Source organism: Macrobrachium nipponense, chromosome 45 (genome assembly GCF_015104395.2).
Source record: "Macrobrachium nipponense isolate FS-2020 chromosome 45, ASM1510439v2, whole genome shotgun sequence".
NCBI lineage: Eukaryota > Metazoa > Arthropoda > Malacostraca > Decapoda > Palaemonidae > Macrobrachium > Macrobrachium nipponense.
In genome coordinates, this window is record NC_061105.1 from 28343669 (window position 1) to 28367336 (window position 23668).

At 37.5% G+C, this 23668-nt stretch overlaps 1 protein-coding gene across 14 annotated transcripts in view; it reads right to left on the reverse strand.

Annotated features, from left to right (window-relative positions):
* Positions 1 to 392: 392 nt before the first annotated feature.
* LOC135214456 (sodium/calcium exchanger Calx-like) overlaps positions 393 to 23668 on the reverse strand; it is a 256399-nt gene continuing 233123 nt past the window's right edge. For all 14 annotated transcript variants that reach the window (XM_064248776.1, XM_064248769.1, XM_064248774.1 and 11 more), the window contains 5 exons: positions 23117 to 23295; positions 11499 to 11649; positions 11024 to 11202; positions 8312 to 8409; positions 393 to 4220 (listed from right to left, as the gene is read on the reverse strand). In XM_064248776.1, the coding sequence (XP_064104846.1) occupies positions 4082 to 4220; positions 8312 to 8409; positions 11024 to 11202; positions 11499 to 11649; positions 23117 to 23295 (746 nt within the window). In that variant the 3' untranslated portion in view covers positions 393 to 4081. The remainder of the gene's footprint in view (positions 4221 to 8311; positions 8410 to 11023; positions 11203 to 11498; positions 11650 to 23116; positions 23296 to 23668) is intronic.

A 23668-nucleotide genomic window follows, 5' to 3' on the forward strand; every position in this document is an offset into this window, starting at 1 on the left:
TGGACCTATACACAAATGAGGTCTTCATTGGTAATGTTGAAAGATAGTAGTTTGTACAGATAGGGACTGGATCAAATGGGTCAAACAACATTTACCAATTCTAAGACATCAGTACAGATAGGGACTGAATCAAAGGGGTCAAGCAACATTTACCAATTCTAAGACGTCAGGGTTATGTATGATTTGCATGTGTCTGTCCTTTTAATATCTTGAATAATGGCAAAGTTACAGATATTTTTTTTTTACACATCAGTTTGGGGATCATTACAGTGGTTGAAATAGTGTGTTTTGACATAATGATGATGAACTCAGGCATTTCAAACAAAATCTGCCTATTTTGTTCTATATTAAGTTTAACAGATCTAATGTGATATTGTTAATGAAAAGCATAATAGAAAAACATTTTATTTTGGCAAGAATAATACATTACAATTAATACCATAATGAAAAGTTATAGGTCAATTATGACAGCTAAACATTATACCTGTATGGTAATCCATTTGTTATTTTAGTGCTCTGCACGTGAAATATATCATTACCCTACACAGGGAAACTTTTAACGTCAACTTATCTATAAAAATAAAATATTTAACATTTCTTTTTAGTTTAGCATGTATTATTAGGCCCAACTTTTCAGATATTTTTTTTATTCCGAAGACATTATTTTGGTTTACACAAAGAGTAGAACATGTTACTGTATATACCTAATTGAATAAATAGCAAAAGCCCTAGTAAGGTAGTACGTAAATTAGAATTTTTATAGGTTCACCAACAGAATCTAGACTTTTTAAACTTTACAAGTATTGATTTATTAATGTAGTGTATAACATTACAGTAGGTATGTATCTCCGAAACATTATCTTAATGAAGAATAAATTGAGAGTTAATATTAGTTTAAAATGCATTTATGCTTCTAGCAAAGAGAAAATGAGCCTAAAACCCTAGGAATTTCCTGAAGTAAAAGGCATTTTCATATTCTTCCAACAATTTAAGTGAAAACTACACCATGTGAATTTTAGTATAAAAATTTACCAACCCTAAATTCTAGAGCATATTTTATACAGCATAAAAGGTATAGAATAAATTTAGATAAAGGCTATCAAGTCAACAATTACATAATATTCTTTTCCTTTTACCTTGCATTTCATTGTTACATCTCCTGAATTGTACAGTAGTTTACTGTACTTTCCTTCTGATGGCTAATCATAAAATTCATATCCATTGTATTAAATTCAAAGACGGTTCAAATTACTATAATCATACTGTACTTTTGATTTACAGCACAGCAGTGTAAAGTTTACAAATAGCTTTATACATCCAAATTCACAAAGTGTCATTTTTATTGCCTCTTTGAAGTAATCATACCCACTTTTGATTGTAGCCTATCCAGTACACTTTGGCTGTTGAAAATCATTAATGATGATATTTATTTTTGTACAAAACCATTTTGATATTTTACAAGTGAAACCGTGAAGCTCTGACATCATAACTCTCATCGGCTTAAATTAAGGCACGCAAGAGTAACTACAAAACTATTATAAACCTATTTTCCTTCCAGAAAACCACAAATTAAAAGCAAAGTACTGTACTACAAAATGATACTTTTATGGGAACATACAGAAGTGAAAACTAACAATATACGTAGTCTGCTACCAGATCTCACAAGTATCTACATAGTCCTTCAAGACCAGATGCAGGTTGATTAAAACTGTCTCTCCTTGTACCCCAGATAATTTGCCATCCAATATGGAAGCAAATTAAGAAAATATTTATGAACACTTTCTGTAAATCTGAGGAAATCCTTGCCTCAGAACCTGAATAAGCAGTAAGAGAATATATAGATAATGTAAAAGAGTCTAATGGCTATGTTATATTGAATAATATCAGACAGACCAGCAGCAGTTAAAAATAGAAAATAAAAACTATATGTATATATGGAAGATTTTCATCATAGAGATCCCTGAAAAAATGAAAAAAAGACAGATATAGGTCTATCTACATTTTAAAAGGATTTTTCAGGCATATTACCTGTTAAAAGTAACAGGTGCCATGTTTCCCATTATACCAACAAGTAGCAAATCTCACACATAACAATTAATACTCCTATGTAGTTTAAGTACTTGTAATGTACCTAATGTATGTGAAGTGCTGATATGAGCCGATAATTACACCAACTTGACATAAAAGCATTGGATATTTACAGTCATATTGTGTTCCTGTGTACAGAAGTTTAAAGTGACTGTATAGTACTTGTACACAACTAGGGTATATTAAAGGTAAAAAATAGTGTTAAAAATTTGACAGAGAATAAATGTGGCTGAATTACATTTCGTAAATAATCACCTCTAGAATTTTCTCGCTTACAATTTATAAATAAATTTACAGTGCCATTGTGAATTGGCTATATCAAACCTTATCTTGGTGCCCTCTGAACAATGCAGGATACTGTACAGTATGTTAAACTAAATCAGTACTATGTAACAAATCAATACTGCTGGCAATTTCATTGCTTCAAGTAAACAAGAGCTCACTTTTCTTAGTCAACAGTTTAACTGAAAATCTTTCAAAAATTGTAATAGTATAAAAGACTTCACATTCTAAATGTTACATTACATTAACCTTTGAATTATTAACCATTAATCTTTCAATTACTAACAACTAATTTGATATGAAATCCTACAATTATTTTCCAATTATAAAATATCTGAGAGAAACATTCAAGTGTTTTGCCATGCATTCAAGCATTTTATACACAAATTTTACAAACCCTATCATTCCAGTAGTTAGAAATGTAGTATTGCTAGCCAGCCATATACATATTTGCAAATACTACCTGTAGTACATCCTTTATCTCCAAAACAGATACTACTAATCTGTAATTGCCAGTATTAAATGCCATTCAAAAACTCTGTCATTAGCAGCAATACTATATTACCTTTATTATAAAATAGACACATCACAGAATCAACATCTATAGCAACCCCTGTAATATCCTATGGGGCAACCTTTGCACAATAAAGCTCTTATGAGGTGAAAACATATAAGCGTTCATAACTTTTAATTTTCTTGCATTGTACTTGGTTAGAATGCTTATCTCAGTATATTAATTAACTTCTTCATTGTGGGCACACAATTTCTTCCTTGAGATTGTATCTCTGTTGTTCTTAGCATTTTGTTACTTTTTTGTCACAAACATGAATCAACTACTTATCACAGTAGTGCGTAGTTTCTGCAAAAATTAACATATTTTGAACAGAATCTAGTGTCTACCATGATATAATCAGTCACAGTCTATGGTTAAGACACCAAAATATAAATGATAAGTAGATTTCTTTCATCCTGCTCTGGTGCCTAATGCTGAAAGGTTTCTACCCATAAAACAAAATAAAAATTATGCAGAAATTTTTTAAATAGCTGCAACTTTTTCCACCAAAAAGAAATGATTGAATTTCACAAAATCCGGGAAAGAAATTTTAGTGAGCATCGATGTCATTTGCAAAGTGTGTTCAGCACTGAGCAAATGCAGAAAACTAAATGAAAATTTATTCTCACTGCCACAAAGACAGATGCTGTAAGACATCCTTACTTAGTTTGCTGTACAATTTTCCTTCCCTGTCACTGACAAAAAATTATGAATAGGCGCATGACTAAACAAAGTAGTTGGGATTTTAATAAAAGAAAAGTAATGTCTAGAGATATTTTAGCTCTCCAGGTGACAGATGGGAAGTCTACTAGCATATATTAGAGTTAATTTTGTAAGTCAAGTTCTCCTTTGAAGTTATACTTATGAAATCACAATGCATTTTCTTCCGAAGTTACTCACTGTAGGGCTGAGAATGAATGGTATCACTATAATTGTTGCAAATAAAGCATAATGTTACCAAATTTGTGCATGCTATTGTGCTATTGTTTTAAAGGTAGACCCCATCTAGCATTTGGCTGATCAATATGAAACCATATGATATGATAGCAAATCACTATAGAACCTTGATAATGAAATATCTGTGATAGGTAACAAGACTGATATACATCAATGAAAAATGTAAAACAATTCTTCAATTGACACTTTAAAGACATAAAATTAGAAGTCGAAATAACCAGTGGTCTGGAATGCTGAGACCAAAACATATATAAACCACAGCATTATCATAAAGATACCCGAACATATTTTTGGACCTGTAGGACCTCCAAGCTCTGTCTTGCCAAATACACTGAACACTCTGTGGATAGAAAAAAGATTAATATAAGGTTTTATGTAAACACTAGGTCACATTTATTCATGAAAGGTTAAGAATCTAATGTCCTAGTATGTTACTTTATTGCTAGAGTGTAGTCCCCAACTTTCACCATCAGATATGTTTCTCTTATCTTTGCTTTAAATTTTTACACTGCTTAATCATTACCAATCCCATTCTGAGTTAAGGTATTGTTCTCTGGCATTCTGAGTTAAGGTATTGTTCTCTGGCAAGTGATAATGAAGTAACACCCATGACCAAATATAAGGTATACAAGATATTTTGTCCAGTGAACATGGGTGTGGTTTATGGATGTTCATCAAGTTATATTTAGCATACCTTCGTAGGTTCATTTTATAATAATTTCACTTTATTAAGAGTTCTGTTGGCTGGCTAACCTGTACTTCAAGATGTCGAATGTTTTTTGTTAAAATATTTTGTTTACTTTTTGAACAGCAATGCATTTGCCAAGATCTCGAAGGCAAGTAATGCAGGAAGTATAGGGCTTCCAAGGAAACAGACCTTCATTCTCTCTGTCCACTACATTTGGATAATGTATTCTTACGGACAGTCATGAATTTATTTGGCAACACATGGTATGACTACTCACACACCACTAATTGAAGTTGCTCTTAATTGCTGTTGCAATGTGTGGTTGATGTCACCCTCACATGGTTATATTGTGGTACATGTGAGCTTACCTTAATAGTTTCTGCAATGTTGCATGTTGCACATTTGTGTCCCCATGCCACTGAAGGTCAAAATTGTCCTTGAAGAGGAGGGGTTGCTTGATTAGAAGTCCAAATGCATGAGAAATCCTTGACCTTTTAGGAATGTTGTGACCAGTCATGTACCAGTTCATTGTCTTCAATTACAATAAATCCACAAACATTTTGTACATTATACAGAAAATGTAGGCTGACACTGACATAGTACTTAAGTGGATTATGTAGCTTCAATAAACAGCAAATAAACCAGAGAAACTGTCAGAATCTTTATAAATTTTCATTTATAGAACAAAATGGTCAAAAATCTTTTAGCCCAAAAACCCACACCACAGCAACGGTGACTGAAGAAATGTGCTACGCGAGATGTAGGTGAGGTTATAATTTCCATATACATGTAAGCCTTTAATATGCATATTAAAGGCTTACATGTATATGGAAATTATAACCTCACCTACATCTCGCGTAGCACATTTCTTCAGTCACCGTTGCTGTGGTGTGGGTTTTTGGGCTAAAAGATTTTTGACCATTTTGTTCTATAAATGAAAATTTACAAAGATTCTGACAAAGTTAAATGAAAATTTACAAAGATTCTGACAAAGTTTCTCTGGTTTATTTGCTGTTGATTGAAGCTACGTAATCCACTTCAGTACTATGTCAGTGTCAGCCTACATTTTCTGTATAATGTACAAAATGTTTGTTGATTTATTGTAATTGAAGACAGTGAACTGGTACATGACTGGTCACAACACTCACAGTGGTATTGATCTTGTTTCTTCCCTATACTACTACTGAAAGAAAAACTGACAAAAAGATACACAGAGTCAGGGCAAAATGAAAAAAGAAAGTATGATATTCAAACAGGGGGAGAGAGCATTGCAATGCATCCACATATGAAGAAGGCTAAAGGACAATGGATGGCGTGAGTGAGAAAAGCATGGGTAGCCCTCCCTCTCACCTGTCATCACCTCAATACCCTCTTGTTGTCAGTTTAAGGCCAGCCCAGTGCATGCACTGAAGGATTCCCCATACTAATTGAAAGGTATCTCAGTAGGAACAATTGTGGCCTTGCACTATGTTCCAGGAGAATAAGGATAACCTAGAGAAATTTGTAGGCTTTGCTGAATGTACTAACCAAGATATTGTCCTCTGGATTCAACAAGGTAATGAAGCACCAGTCGTCTAGCAGATGACAGATAAACAAATTATCCAGTGCCACCATCAGGCACTTTAGACAAAAGGTGTCACCAACCTTGAGTCACTTCAGAACAATGATGTAGAATAACAACAACTGAAAGTGACAGATTACATCAGAAGCACATGACACTACACAAGTTCAGTAGAGGATGTTCTCATTTTAACAGCTGAGAAATTATGCAGTTCCATATAATGGACATGGACTTTAGGCTGAATAGCATCCATTGAAAAGGCCACCAATTATTGTCTGTTTAGGAGAGATGCTAAAACAGCTGCAACATCCTCGTCTGTTACTCCTTCACCACTATATGTAAAGGACTTTGAAATACTTATTCATCATCAATGATTAATTTGTACCATTGCTGAGTCTCATCTCTTAAGACCTGGATGATTGTTGACACTGAGGTCTTGGAGGATGTTGATCCAGAGCCCAAGAGCCAGCAGTTTTTTTCCTTATCCCTCCTGACTGTGAACTTGGTCTCTTATCAAACCCCATTATAGCTTTTCTGAGAAGTTGAGGCGTTTTCCTTTGGTTTGTTATGCTGTAAGTTAGTCGAGTGGTGGGACTGTATATTCAGACAATGAAAAAACTTCGGTGGTAGTAATAGTAGCAATGGCAATCATTTATTTAAAATTACTTATAGCTGACCAACAAAATATGTTAGGAACACAGTATGGGTAACCCAATTATTCAAGAGTTATAAAATATTGTAGTACAGGTTCAAACTTCTATTGGGAATTTACTGATACCCACACATAGCTGCAAATTTTTTGCAGTTAGTGGCCACTTAGGCTTCGTTCATGTTTTTTTATAGTAGTATTCTAGGTATATACTAATGAATATTATTTTGTAAACTCCCAAATATATCATTATTTTACAATTCAGAGTGAACATTAGTAGGTTAGTTTACATGGGATATCGTAGAGCACTTTCCAAGTTGCATGGCCCTTTTATTAATCTTTATTCAACATATAACTGAGCAAGATACAGTATAAGCTAAGTGTCTACCTTCTGAATAGTGACCTGGTATAACCAGGTCACTATTCTTCATTTTAAGAACTTTACTTCAAGTATTTTTATGTTTCTCAGGTAGAAACTTTCAAGTTTTGGTTTTTTTTTTATATCATAAATGCAAAAATTACCAACCCTAATTTTAATGGTAATACATACTGTAATTCCCTATCAACCACACCAACTGAATCCTTACTAAATTAATAATACAGTATATTTTATGACATAGACAACATAGGTCCTAACCCTTGCCAGCAGGGGACTCTTGTAAGAGAAGATATAGTTCCCTTATTTCAAGAGAAGATATAGCTCCCTTATTTCAAGAATAACTAATTTCTTGGCTAAGCACTTGCTAAGTTAGTCACATGGAACTTGTTCCATGATTTTCATGGAAAAGAAAGTTAAATTCAACTGAATAATGGCATGTAATGTTACATGGATTTACTGCACTCTCCAGATTTTACTATGCAAGAAAGAAGAATGAAGAGAGGCATTAGAGGTAATCCGATGTACATGTATTCATATAAACACTGAAAAGAAGAAGTTGAAAGCATTCACTGTAGACTTAAGACTGAGCTAGGTTGATAATGTTTAAACAGCTTATAGACTGACTACATGGTTTATGAATCACTATAATTTATAGTTTTATGTTAAGGGTTTGGTTTTGAGAACCAAACAAATATGAAGAACTTTGTCATTCTCAAACCATGGAAAGGTATTGTTTATATAATTTTATGCTACCAAGAGTCCTGTACCCTCCTTCAAATCAATAGAATAGAATAGAATACTTTAGGTCAGTGACCAAGCACTGGGACCTATGAGGTCATTCAGAGCTGAAAAAGAAATGACAGTCAGAAAGTTTGAAAGGTGTAACAGAAGGAAAACAATTGTTTAAGAGGGTGGAAAGTCAGATGGGAGACAATATGAATGGATGTACAATAAAAGGAATGAAAGTGGTTGCAGCTAGGGGCCAAAGGGATGTTGTAAAGATAATCAAGTAATGCCTACAGTGCACCTTGCACTGGCTGCACTACCCTCCTGTGGGGTCCTTCAAATCGTGGCTTCTTGAGTGTAATTTGATCAGATTGTCTACATGAATGTAACATAATGCACAATAAATAAAACCTGTTGGTAAAACATACCTTCTAGCCATAAGAAGTGCAATTGTAATAATGCAGAGTCCTGAGAAAAGCCCTACACTGAAGCCAAGTGTTCCAGCTGCCACCTTGAATTTGGTTCCCTGAAAAAAAAAATTAGGCATATCTGAAGGAAAGTTTCTGATAATTTTTCATTAATTCTTATAATTAAAAAATAAGAAATTAATGATTGTCAGTTTGTGTAAACTAAACCTATTCCAATATTAACTGGCAAAAAAACTGTCTGCCATTTCATTAACACTAGAAATCCTCTCCTTAAATGCTAAATAGTACCACAGAGAATAGATATAAGAAAAAATAAACATATTACACTTTTTGAGAAAGTTTGTCAACTGTGTAGGTATGTGTTATATATTCGGAAAGATAAAATGTGCAAAAATCTTTTATTGGATACACAAGTTCACATAGCAACTGTACATTAACTTCTCCAAGGATAAAACTACATGTAACTTAACTAAGTAAAGACTGTATAGTAGATGAATTAGCCACATAAGCAATTTACCATGAGTAGCAGTTTTATTCTACACAGGTAGTTTGTAACTTTGGAAATTCCCAAGTAAAGTTAATCTGGTATGTTGCACGTTATAAAATGAGACTAGCTAGTTGTCTCCCAAAGTCATTTTTCCATTTATGTATTTAGATATCAGGATACAAAATTCACAACTGTGCCCTGCTGAAAGCTTATCTTCTTAATCACTCAAATTTTACACTAGGGTTTTTCCTTTACATGATTAGACATATAGTGAGTTACACTGGATTAGACATGCAATGATTAACCTCCAATCTTTTCCCTAAGGAATTTCAGCATTAATTTTTGCCTGGACTAAGTCTTTCCCTTAAGATTTTCTATGCTTGTCACTGGTCTCTGTACTGTTATTTTCGTATTTATTTTCCATTTCTAGCCTTCAAATCATGTGCAAAACCATCTCAGAGTTTTTGTTTTTTCATTAATGGGCTACCTGATTTTACTAGTACTTTAGCATTCTCTTTCTACTTCATCTAGGCAGTTGCAACATTTTTCCCTGCTTTCTCAAAGTCCCCTTGACAATCTAGTATTCTACCATGGTAATACATACAAGTGATCTACCTCTTCCAAGGGTTTCCCTGTTATCAACATGCCCTCCCCCTCCTCCCTCCTGTCACCATTTTGGAATTATGAGCCAACTACTAAATGATAATAACACTGAAGTAAACCAAACATATGTAATATATGGGCACACAAGAAATGTCACCAGTATGTATTTGCAAGATCCTTTCAGACACAATCTGCATTAATACTTTTCAGAGTTTCTTTGATTTCGTCCACCTTAGCATCTGTGATATTTCAGATTGTTTCTCCTGCCCTAGAAGTTATAAACTTTGATACACTGGTCTGATAAAACATCAGTATTTTGTAAGTTTAACCATGAGCAAAATCAGTTAGCTTGTGAAATCCTAAATAAGGGTAGGATCAACTAGGAAACCAATGGGATGTGATCCAAGTACTTTTAAGATGGGTGACTAACCTGCCATGTGGACACTACGATAAGTAACAATAATATTCAATACAATACTTCTTTCTTCCTCTCTTCAACAAACCACAGTAATTATGGGACTAACATTGTAATCTATTTTTGGGGATAATAGTAGTACAAGGGTTGGCGAGATGGATTTCTCCTGACAACTGCCTGAGGTTCGATAATCATCTATTCAGCCCCTACTAGTAAATTAATTATTTTTGTGTTCCTTTTAGTCTTTTCCCAACAATGCTTACATTTCTTAAAATTTTCTAGCTTCAGTTTTCAACTATTTTTTATGAACAAATCTTTCTTGCCCATCCTATGAAAAGTGTAATGTCATCTCACTACCTAATGTGACTATACTAAGAATCCCATTTTTGTGACAGCCTTCTAAAAGAAAGCAGCTAAAGCATTAAAGCAAATTTACAGGTGAAATAGGAATGTGGAAAGAAAAGCAACACTGCAAATTTAATATACATTAAACTACCAATAAGAACAAAACACTCAAGGTCTCAACTACTTTCATTCTGCCACCCTCCATACTAACATACTCTCTTGCTCTTCTGTCAATCATCTGTTATCCTTTTTCAGAGTTTTTGCATGACTCCAACCCATGGAGATATATAAAGCTCTATGTCGGTCCACTTCAAACCAGTCATTCTCCCATCTACATATTCTACATAGAGCACTTCACTACCATCATAAAAAGTTTAAATTGCTCTCAATAACTTATCTTTGTTACCATTTATTTTCATCTCCCCCCACATTGCCTCCATCAATTCTACCGAAAGTTTTTCTAGGTCTGTATGTATATGCCACATAAAATTTTTCCTTCTACTGTAAAACTTACCTGTTTCACAAATACTTGATCCTCATACCCTCTTTCTTGACCAAGTTTTTGTGATGAATAATTCTTTGATTTTTTTCTTATGATGAATTACTACACTGAATTTTTGCCTTGTCATAAAAGCTTCTTGCCACTCCCTTATTTTGTACATTATATCCACTCTCCTTTCATTCAATAACAATGTATATAATAAATTATATGGCTATTCACTGTACAGTATCATTAGTGAGATCTTCTCACAGTTCCCATGTAAACAGCTGTACTTATGTTATCATTGCATGAAAAAAATAAAACATTCAAAGTATCAGTAGTATATCGTCTAACAATCCATGTGACATACGAAACACTTACCTTGGCATAATGATAAACAGAAGCAATAAACCAGGGCAAGCCCAAACCAAGGAAGACGTTGACAGAGTTACTTCCCGTTACATTGCCAATGGCATTATCAGCATATTTTTCTTGTACTGCTGCTGCTCTTGAGGCGAAGGTGTCTGGTAGTGATGTTCCAAGGGCAACAAATGTGATTGCTGCAAAGGAGTGAGCCATATTCCAGGTTACAGTATTCATAGCATTTTCAATAGCAGAGGGCATACAAATTATAGTTGTGCCATGCTCAGCACAGTTTAGACTGATGTTACTAAACTGTTTAACCTTACATATAACAACAGCAAATTTCTATAATTGTTTACCAAATAATATATGGAGAAAAAAGATGATGTAAAAGCAATCTTTAGCAATGCAAGATTGATCTAATTTTAATAAGTTCTTAGATTTATCATAAAAATCAGTGCTATGAAATAGTACATTAAAAATCGACACCTACCTGTAATGGCATCATCTAAATTAACGAGGCAGCCAAAAATAGAAGCCAGATCCCCAATAATGGCTGTGAGAAGACCTATGCAGACAAGTGATATTATGAAGCAAAGCCATCCACCAAGTAGACTGGGAGGAGGAACCAATGCAAAGATAATCTGCAAAAATAAAATGCTGCATTTAAAAATTTCTGTAATATATTCAGTACTAATAGTAAATGTACAGTACTGCTAATTGTAAGTATAACTTACTTTAACCTAATCAACAAACGGAACCCCTATTCAGGCAGGAAATAAGTTCCATTCTTCTATAGCCCATAAATTCACTAATGGCAACTTTTAGACTGGCTCAGATCAACAAAGTAGGCGGCTCATGAGTTAGTCAAGATGTTGACTCCAAGGTAGTGTAAGGACGCCGCCTTATCGCAAATTCCTCTGTATATAATTCTACAATCGTGTTGTTCTTACTTCCCTCCTTGAGAGCGTTCAGCGGGCTTTCTGCCAATGTATATATCTTATAAGATCATGTTTTGTGTACTTTTATATTCTAAGTTATATGTCTCGCAAGAAACACAAATCGGCTCTCGCCGACCCTGTTGTTGTTGTTGTTTAAGATTAAGCTGGCCTTGTGCCAGCACGGGCTCTTGCTCACAGAGCAGCCCGTAATTCATATTAGTATGAGATGTGAGATGCTTAGGATATGCAATCTTTATTGGTGATCAATGAATGATGTGGTGAAGGTGATTTGATATTGAATGAAGGATTTGATGGGCAAGGTTGAAACCCTTTAAACCCTAAGGTACCCTTCAGTCGTAGGAAAAGCTGGATAGTAGTAAGTGTTGGCTAGTAGGAGAGACCAACAGATTGGAAGAATGAAGGTTTGAGTTGTAGGCACAGTTAGCTAGTAAGGTAGCTCGTGAATTTCTGAGACATGTTCCTTTTCCGGTCCGCTTTCTTTGGGTGTGTGATGTCTGGTGAGTGTGGTGGATGGATAGTGATGAGCGTGCGGGGAGGGTGATGAAGGAGGCAAGAGGTGAATGGGGATGTCTGTTAAGGAGGTTTGTCTTCTTTTGTCTTGCATGTTATGTGGGTTAGGTTGGGATGTGGTAGTGGTCATGATTGTTGGCATCATGTGCTGTCAGTCAGGGTTGTGTTCTGTTCCTACCTAGGTGGTGGGTAGGAGCATAGGAAACCTGCTAATTCATGGGTGTTTGCTAGAATGTGCTTTGTGATTTGAGTGGTTGTGCGTTCATTTCCTATGTACCTATCTCTTAGTTGCTCCGTTTCTGGACAGTCTAAGAGGTAGTGTTCTAGAGGTTCTTCTGGAATTCTTTCGCAGTACTTACATGGCCTGGGATCGCCTACTATCTTTTGCCAAGTGCATTGGTATCCCAGCCTTAGACGATGAATTATGACTGCTACGCCGACCCACTTTTACTCTCGCGGGTCGGATACCACATTTCCGCCCGCAAGCTGTATATTTGAATTTCCTTACCTGTAATAAAGACTTACGGGCTGCTCTGTGAGCAAGAGCCCGTGCTGGCACAAGGCCAGCTTAATCTTAAACAACATAATAAAGATCAGTACACTTCTATCTGCCTCTTTGTTCACACCTCACAGTAGCATGTCGTGTTTCTCTTCCTTCCATAACGTCTTTTTATTTATTTGCTCATAAATATACCCAGGGGCTGCTGTTGGTTTTAGTTCTTATTTTGTATGATAGTATGTCAGTTATAATTGTAATTTTGCAAAGAAATATTAGAAAAAAAACATGTACTGTACAGTGGACCTCCGTATTTGGCGGGGATGCATACCAGAACCCCCCCCCCCCCAAATAGCTAGAATCCATGAATAACTAGAACCCCCTTATAAAAACTCTTAAAACTGCCTATTGTGTTAGTTTAAACTCAAGAAACCCCCACTAAAAATGCTTATACCTGTTTTTTTGATAGTTTTATCACAAAAAGGGCATTTAATAGTTTTATCACCAAGTTGGTAGAATTACTACAAAGAATAAACGTAGACAGTAAGGACATCCAACTCATTACCAACTTATACTGGTGTCAAATGGCAGCAGTCAGCATTGCTAACGACTTATCAGCATGGGTGGAAATACATTGGTCCCCCCGTATTCGCGGGGGATGCGTACCAGACCCCCCCCCCCCCCCCCCCCCCCCCCCGTGAATAGTTAGAACGCGAATGTTTGGAACCCCTATAAAAATGCTAAAAACAGCCTATTTTGTTAGTTAAAACTCAAGAAAAACCCACTGAAAATTTTCATACTTGGTGTTTTAATAGTTTTATCACAAAAAGTGCATTTTATGATGAAATTGATAAAAAAAACCAGGAATTTCTGGATATTTCTCATAGAAAAATACTGCGAATGTGCAAATTTTCCACGAATAATGCGGGGGAAATGTTCCGGAGAGAAATCTGCGAATGTGTGAGTCCGCGAATCTGGAGAATGCGAATACGGGGGTCCATTGTAAAGAAAGGAGTTTGCCAGGGATGTGTATTAGATCTGCTTGCAACACATATATCAAGAGATCATCTTGAGAAGTATAGAGGATATGGAAGGCATTAAGATCAGAAGAGTAAATATTAAAAACATCAGATACGCAGATGATACAATAATCATTGCGGACACAACTGAAAAACTGCAATCATTAGTGGACACAGTTAACAGGGAGTGAAAAAATGGGACTGAAAATTAATGTAAGAAAAACAGAAATTGTAGTTGCATCAAAGAATCAAGATCCACCAAATTGTAATATATTGATAAACAACATAATTATAAAACAAGCTAACAGTTTTGTTTACCTGGGCAGTCAATTAACACAAGATGCGAGAGCAAAACAAGATATAGAGGAGGATTTGGATGGTTAAAAACTCCTTCAAGAATATGAAATGCCTTTTAACAGATAACAGAATTGGAACTCAAACAAGAACAAGAGCTCTGAAAATGTATGTGTGGTCCACCCTCATATGGATCAGAGGCGGACAATCACCAGGGAATTGAAAGCCAAGTTGAATGCAGTGGAGATGTGGTTTTATAGAACAATGCTCAGAATATCATGGACAGATAGCGTGACAATTGAGGAGGTATCAGCAAGAATTGGAACACAGAGCCCTTGTAAGAGAAATAAATAAGAGATAAATGAATTTTGTTGGACATATAATAAGAAGTGAGAATATAAGCATTTGTGCCTTACTGGAAGGATAGACGGGAGGAGAGTAAAAGGTAGACAAAGGTAGACAGCTTGTTTGGAGACTTGGATGGAGATTATAATATAAATCAACTAATACAAGCGGCTAGAGATCGAGAGAGGTGGAGGCAAATGACTGCCAATTTCCAAGACACGGCACTTCGGTAAGGTACGGTAAATAACAAAAAGTGCATTTAATCTTGAAATTGATATGAAAATACAGTAATTTAAGGATATTTCTCATAGAAAAATACTGCAAATGTGCTAAATTCCTGCAAATAGCTAGAATCTGTAAATACGTAGAACCCCTAGAAAAACCCTTAAAACTGCCTGTTTTGTTAGTTCAAACTCAAGGAAAACCCACTAAAAATGTTATTGTTATAATACAATTAAGTTTGTTCATACTTACCTGGCAGATATATATATAGCTGTATTTTCTGAAGTCCGACAGAATTTAAAAATTCGCGGCACACGCAGTGGGAGGCCAGGTGGTAGTACCCATTCCCGCCGTGGGAGGCGGATATCAGGAACTATTCCCATTTTCTATTCATATTTTATCAGTGCCACTGTCTCCTGAGGGGAGGTGGGTGGGCACTTTAATTATATATATCTGCCAGGTAAGTATGAACAAACTTAATTGTATTATAACAATAACATTTTGTTCATGAAACTTACCTGACAGATATATATATAGCTGAATCCCACCTTCGGATGGTGGGAAGAGACAGAATAGGATTTTTTGGGAAACTAAATTAAGTAGATGATATACATCTTGGTTCCTCAACCTGTTAGCATAGCCGACTTCGTGATTACTGTCACCAAAGTCTGCTTCTGCGTTACTAGAGTTGCCAGCGAGGTAGAGACCTGTAATGCTGGTGCGCTCTAGATGATCTGTCAACGGGGGCGTGACCACAATGTGACTAGACCATATGACCCATACTTCTGAGGGCACCGAAGCTAAAACCACCACCTGACCTAACCTATCAAAGTTAGTTCCATAACTTCTAGGCTAAAGAAAAGGAACGCGCCTCAAGCGACCAACCCTTCAAAGTTAAAAGCCCACCTATCCCTTTTCTATAGGATAGGATTCGTGTTGCTTCCTGCCCCCAATAATATATCTACGGAAATGTATGGTCCTAGCGACTTACAGATCTCAAATGTCGTCTTCACATCCCGTCGGGAGTGTGAAGCGAACACAGAGTTGCTTCGCTAAAGCGTGGCACTCAGGATGTTACTGAGTGTCATGCTCTGTTGAAATGCTTCCGAGGCCGCGCCCTCACCTCTTGAGCATTCATATTAAGAAAAAATCTCAAATCTTTATGCAAACATAATGAATGAGACCTCTTAAAAGAACTCCTTGGCTATAATGCCAGGGTGTTCTTGGACATGAACCAGTCTGGTCTTTTACGGAACACCGCAGATTGTCGGGAGTGTGAAGCGAACACAGAGTTGCTTCGCTAAAGCGTGGCACTCAGGATGTTACTGAGTGTCATGTTCTGTTGAAATGCTTCCGAGGCCGCGCCCTCACCTCTTGAGCATTCAAAAATCTCAAATCTTTATGCCAACATAATGAATGAGACCTCTTAAAAGAACTCCTTGGCTATAATGCCAGGGTGTTCTTGGACATGAACCAGTCTGGTCTTTTTACGGAGCACCGCAGATTGTCTGTTGACCTTGACTTTCTATAGTTTTATCAAGATAAAACTTGAGAGACCCTACAGGGCACAGGACTCTAATGCCCTTGCCCAATAATTTGTGCCATACCCTTGGTCTCCAAGCCTTCGGGTCAAGGGTTAGACAGGTTTTCGTTCTTATCAAGAACGGAAGGCTTAGAGGACAGACCGCATTATGTCCTTTAAAGCCAAAACCTCTGATGATGGCTAAAACCTCACTAACCCTCTTTGCCGTGGCTAGAGCGGTTAGAATATTAGCCTTTCTGGTCACGTGTATTAAGTTCGCAGAAAGGATAGGTTCGAAATACTTTTGGCATCAGAAACTCAGACTACGTCTAAGTTCCATGCCGGAACCTTTGATCCAGAGAATTTCAAGATCTCCACAGACCTCAAAGATCGTGAAGCTTTGTTGTTTGACAGAACCGAATCTCTGAGCCTAGAGGCCGTCAACAACATATTTGCATATTCTACAATAGTTAGGACTTCTAGCTTATCTCATACTTCAGACGGAAAGATAGAACCATAAGGAAATTCACAGAGGTCGAGTTGGAGGAATAGTCATTTCCCTTCACTTACTCCAGAAACGGCCTCCTCCGATTGAACACTGAAAATAGGCAGCACTGCTTTGCCTTGGCCAAGAGACTGCCATCTCTTGAAGATCTTATCGCTATGTACCGTTGAAGACGAAGGTAGGTATTGAATGCAACCTACGTCTTCACAGACGAATCGAGAGAAGGATTCTCAAGATTCTGAACCTGTGCTTACAAATGACTGAAAACGCTAACCGCTATTTCATTGCTGTCCGGTGAGAAGTCGTAGTTGCAATGAAAGCGGGGCGTTCTTCAGTAATGAAAACCCAGGGGAAAGCCGCCTGAAGAACTGCTTCTCATGGGCTGAACATTTGGAAGTAGAGCTGTCAGGTCGGAGAGTAGGGGATGTCTTTATGACATATCTGTTAATTCGGGATGAACAATGAACAATTGTACACCTACGAATATGAGATATTTTAAAGACAAACTCAGATGTCTGCAAAATCATTCGCATTATCAGTGCGATGCAGCGGGAGACTTGTACAGACTTCTGTTACCGTGCGGTAAACAGTAAAATGAATAAGTCTAAGATATCTCTGTAGAAAATTCTCACAATATCGAAGGCGATGGAATCTATCGTCACAGCAGTAGATGGTCCTTCATAATTGCGAGAATCCCCTTTAATCAGAGACCTAAGTCCAAGATTGTTGGGCAGAGATAGGTTCGGTAGTCAATCAAAGCAGGGGAGATAGAGAGACTTAAACAACCGTGCATCTCGGAGGCCCAGCTGATACTGAGCGGCTATCAGGCACAGGCAGTTCAATACGCAGTAGCAGAGCCTGAGCTCCCGCTGACTCGTCATCCTGAGTTGCCAGGTAATCCATATTCCACAAAGGAATGCGTTCGGCTAGAACCACCGAGCATAAAAGATATGCTCGAGCAATTATATTTAGGCGAAACGAATTTCGGTAAATATAAAAGTTGAAATGGTGTTGTCGTGACAAAACCATAAGTATATAAAATTGAAACAAACTCCTGGGAGGTTGCAGGCAACCCCGAGTTGCAGTTCAATTAGAATACTTCTCGTCTAAGTCGCAATCCGTAGAAAAACTAGGATATGCGCCTACCCCTCGGACAATTCAACTGCTTAGTAGAATCATGTCGCGAGGTTAATATACGTAGTATATTTATAGGATTCTGAACAACGATCTCCATCCTAAATTCTTTCCTTCAAGAAAACAAAATAAGGATTGGAGATCGACCACCTTCGATCTCTATCAAAGAGAGTGAAGGAGAAGTCTTCCTCGAAGGAAAGCTTCAATGGTGAACAGAATACTAACTGCCTGAGTTGCCAGCTACTCCCTTTACGAAGGAATAGGTATGATATTATCGAGCAAAAGGAAACTCTCAAGCAGGCCTATTTAAACGAAACAGAATTCGCTAAATACAGAGCTGAGTTGGTGTTGTCGTAACAATACCTGAAGAGTTGTTCTTACTCCGAAAACTCTTGGAAGGTTGAAGGGAGTGTCAAATAAATACATTAGAACAACAGTTCTTTCGGCTTCTATCCGCAGAGGTAAATACGATATGCGTAAATGACTTGACCCATGCGTTAGCAAAATGACGCAAAGATAAACTACATAAGTATTGTAGTAATTTGAACATCAAATTCTCTACTACATCTTTCCTCAACGAGGAAGAGAGAAAGAAAGGGAAACCGACTGTCCACGTTCTAATGAATGAGACTTTTTAAAAGAACTCCTTGACTCTTTGCCAATCCTTGACTCTTTTGCCCAAGACTCTTTGCCAAGAAAAGGGAGTAATATTCGAATAGAGATCATCAAGAGAACCGAGGATCGAAAAGGACCGTTCAATGTTCTTATGATATTGGACAAAAGACTTCCTGGATCTAGTCTACAAGTCTTTTTCTTACTCCCCGGATGAGCCTCTGAAAATGAATGAGAGCTCTTCCGACTTTGTTAATGAGTTTATCCGCTTAAACGATAAAACGTTAAAATCTATGTCAATGAGAACTACCCCATTTATGAGGGGTCCCCCACTTAAATGACAATGGGGAAAACGTCCTGACTTGACAAAACTATTAGCACTTTGCTAATAGGGGAAAACCCTTTAACATGACCGAAAGTCACCCAGGAATCCGAGTATATAATCTTCCCGATTCTCAAAGAAATCGATGAAGAGGAAAGAGGGATCGAAGAAAAAATTCGGGTATGTCTCTCCGCTAATCCGAATCTAAAAATTTCTGTAAAGAAATGTCCTCAACAGCAAATAAGACGCCTTCAACAAGTCTTTTCTCTCGCAAAGCGTCCTGCCGAGCTTCCACCGAAGCGTCCTGGCGAATGTCCACAAAAGCGTCCTGCTGAGCGTCCTCAAAAGCGTCCTGGAAAGCGTCCTGCTGAGCGTCCTCAAAAGCGTCCTGCCGAGCGTCCTCAAAAGCGTCCTGCTTAGCGTCCTGCTGAGCGTCCTCAAAAAACGTCCTGCTTAGCTACGAGCGTGTCTGAGCAGAGAACACCAAGTCTTCTGAACGACGTTTCAGAGAGGAACTCGTTGAGCGCCTTGATGCATGCAAGGCCCGCCAAGAGGCGTCCTGGCGAGCGACCTTGCCAACATCTCAATGTTATGACGAACCGCGTTTTGCGTATGACGTTGAATATTTTTAAGGGACGTCCTCATGCGAGTCTCCATGGAGAGCCGCACGCTGCTCCTGAAGAGTGTGAACACTAAAGGAAGACGTATGGCTTTCGTCTTCCGCAAGGTGCTTTCTAAATTGCCCTTCTTATGCCGACCAGAGACATAAGTTGTTTGACTGTGCAAAGCAGCTTGCCGGCCGTCAAACTTATCAGCTTGCTTTTTCGAAGTAAAGCGAACGTTACATAACGTATACGGAGCGCCATGAGGAGAGGAGACGAATACTGAGTTGCTCCTCCAAAAGGTGGAATCAAGAATGTCCTTGATTACCAAATTCTTTTGGAATGCTAGCGAGGTTGAAACAGCTCTAACTTCATGAGCGTTCACTCGCAGGAGGCTCAAATCACTCTTCTGGCAAGATGAATGAGCCTCCTTAATAATGTATAAATGATGTATACATGAGCGTTCACTCGCAGGAGGCTCAAATCACTCTTCTGGCAAGATGAATGAGCCTCCTTAATAATGTATAAATGATGTATACATGAGCGTTCACTCGCAGGAGGCTCAAATCACTCTTCTGGCAAGATGAATGAGCCTCCTTAAATGTCCCTTAGGAAAAAAGCCAGTGCATTCTTCTAAAAGGGAAAATGTGGTCTTTACTCTTTCATCCTCTCGTGACGAGAGAGAGACGAAGCGTCCTCTTCTCTAAAGCTTCTTTAGGGGGCGCGAGTCCTTCCGAGAACTCCAACCCGTGTGGGGAGGACGCCTCGGAGGACGAGAAGCAATCCTTCAAGATTCGTGCACGTGCTCGATCTTCGGCAGCCTGGGAAGCGACAACAGGACCTGCCGAAAGGAAGCCAGATCACCATGAAAAACCCGTAACCCTCCTTCGGCTTTTGACATGCCCTCTCCCTGGTTTCCTGGGAGTCCGACAGAGGTCTAGGCCTAGAGGCGTTATGGGGCCGATCTGACGTTCCCTCCTAACGAGAGAGAGGACGTGAAGCGTCCTCTTCTCTAAAGCTTCTTAGAGGGCGCGAGTCCTTCCGAGAGCTCCAACCCTTGCGCGGGGAGGACGCCTCGGAGGACGAGAAGCAATCCTTCAAGATTCCGTGCACGATCTTTAGCAGCCTGGGAAGCGTCAACAGGTTCTGCCGAAGGGACGCCAGATCGGTGGGGAGCCCCCGTAACCCTCTTGCGGCTTTCGACATGCCCTCTCCCTGAGTCCTGGGAGTCCGACAGAGGTCCAGGCCTAGAGGCATTATGGGGCCGATCTGACGCCCCCTCCACAACACAAGGGGCACTACACTTCACAATACTGATTGGAGAGCGAGCACTTTAGTCTAAGATTACTTGATGTAATCCTCTAGCAGACACTTCTTCTAGGCCCGTAAGCCATACCACAGGGTTAGGCAAAATAAAATCTACAGGAGGTTAGAAGGTTCATTATTTCTAACTTCTGTTTACTGTGGAGGAAAACTCCTGATTCTAACACGCTCTAAAATGCGTACATGAATCCTCCTTCTTCCGTAATCAGTCACACATTACACTAATTACATTGAACTTATGCAAAGAAAACATGTAAACGTCATATATACTAAGCGAGTGTCTACCGAAAGTTCCGGTAGCCTCACCTTACCATGCAGACAACAAAGTCTGAAACTAGGCTAACTAGCTTCAGACATCAAATGCAATGAAAAAATTTACGATAGCGTATGCCTAGCCACAAATCCAAGTTAATAATCGAAAGAATAATTAGGATACTTAAGCGGCTAATGAAGTTTTCAAAATCCTAGGCGGAGGTTCTGTAAACAGTTGTTTACCGACCGGCGACAGAAAAAATATGAATAGAAAATGGGAATAGTTCCTGATATCCGCCTCCCACGGCGGGAATGGGTACTACCACCTGGCCTCCCACTGCGTGTGCCGCGAATTTTTAAATTCTGTCGGACTTCAGAAAATACAGCTATATATATATCTGTCAGGTAAGTTTCATGAACAAAATGCTAATACCTGGTTTTTTAATAGCTTTATCACAAAAAGTGCATTTACCCTAATCATGAAATTGATATGAAAATACATTAATTTGTGGTATATCTATGAAAAATATACTGCAAATATGCTAATACCCCGCGAGTAATAGATAGATATGATCCATAGAGAAATCCGCGAATATGTGAGCCTGCGAATGTTGAGACTGCGAATAAGGGGGGTCCACTGTATAATCCAAAAAAGTTACTGCATTTCGATCGCAGTAAATTTACATAAATATTTTACAATAAATACATGTGTACTCAGAATTTGTTACTGAGTTTAGATCTGATCTGTTTTGATATTGTGTGAGCTGTAATTATAATTTTACAAAATAAAATTAATTATGCAAATAGAAAAAAACGTATACATAACTTGGTAAAATTTACGATTGTCCTGTAAAAGAGGGCCCACAAAAGGTTGTGTGTAAATAGTATTTTCAACTTCTCATGGAAGGTAGGGAGAATTTTGAAAATTTTTTTCTTGCCCCATGTGCATTTGCATATCTTCCACTTTCCACTGATCGAAGATACAGTAACTTCTTTGGGTTATACATGTCTTTTTCTAATATTTCTTTGCACTTTTCTTTGCAAAATTACAATTATAACTGACAGATAACAATTACAACTGACAGACTATCATGAAAGATGAGAACTAAAACCAACAGTAATCCCTTGAAGTCAAAATTGCAACTAACTCCTGAACTGCCTGCAATCACGATCTGAGCCAGTCTCAAAGTTGCCATTAGTGAACATATGGGCAATAGAAGTAATGGGACCTCTTTCTCAGTTGATTCCTCCAAATTAATAGCACATAACACTGAAGCTCGCCATGAGTGAATCCGTCCACCACTCAAAACCTGTTATTGTTACTCATACGAGGGTATCCGTCCATTAAGGGTAAATAATCAGCAATTTGTAAACATTAGATGTTATTTTGGTTATAATATAATCCAGAAAAATTCTACATAGTTTGCCTTTTAAAAATTATCTCAAATGTGATCGTAATATGAAATAATTACATACTGAAGACTTTAAACTGACTCTTGCAAAGAAGAAATAGAGTCTAGAGTTCCTACTGAAATGACATTTTCACAAGTCTTACTGGTTTTTTATTATGATTTATTAAAAAACAGTTTTTGTCTAAAACATTTCAATTATTAGGATGAGAGCATGACTAATAATTCTGAATCTTATGTAAAATTACAAAATTATCATCATGTAAAGGTCTATCAATAATATTTAGGTACTTGACTATTCATCAAAATGTAAATCTTAGTCTCTTAATTATTAAAAAATTCCTAATTATAAAGCTAGATAATATGCATTTACCTCCCTTTTCATGTTACTGATTAAAATACAAGAAAAAAGAAACTGATTTACAGGCTGCTATATTGATTACCAGTATTTTGTATTCAACCAACCAAATGTCGCTATTAAGTGCTGTAGAGTGACACAATTCCTTATAGGATCTGTTGGAAACTTATCACTTGGTGTGATAAAAAAGTTACTTTAATTCCGGAAAACTATTTTCAAGTTACCTTCCATCCAAAAGTAAGGAAATGAAGAACATAATCTCCCGCTGTGGCATTTTCAATGTCTCCACCATTTACATTCAAAGCATCCTTGATCTGGCTTACATATGTCTCGTGGTGAACCTGCATTGCATGAATATTTGCATTTGTCATCTGCATCATGTTGTTCAATACATTGTTGAAATCTGCAAGTTAAAAGAAACAGTTGGAGATCATAATGAATACTGGTTTTCAACTCGTATCAATGTGAAATGTCACATTTCTAAAATTAGCCAGTTCTGTATGAATAGATCTATACATTTTTTCTCCTGACAGTCTTCACACTACAGCATGTACAGCAAGTGATAAAATCATATAGGTTTTCTAAAAGAGAACTGAATTTTATGAATACCAGAGAAAAACATTATTTTTTGACATTATTAACAGACACCCTATTAAGTGTTTGTGTTACTACATATGCTGCTTACCTTGCCAGGTAAATTTTTAAGTTTGCAGCTACAATTCAAGGTAGTAAGTTATTCCTGAATATAGTACTACTACAGTTTAGGTGCAACTTCC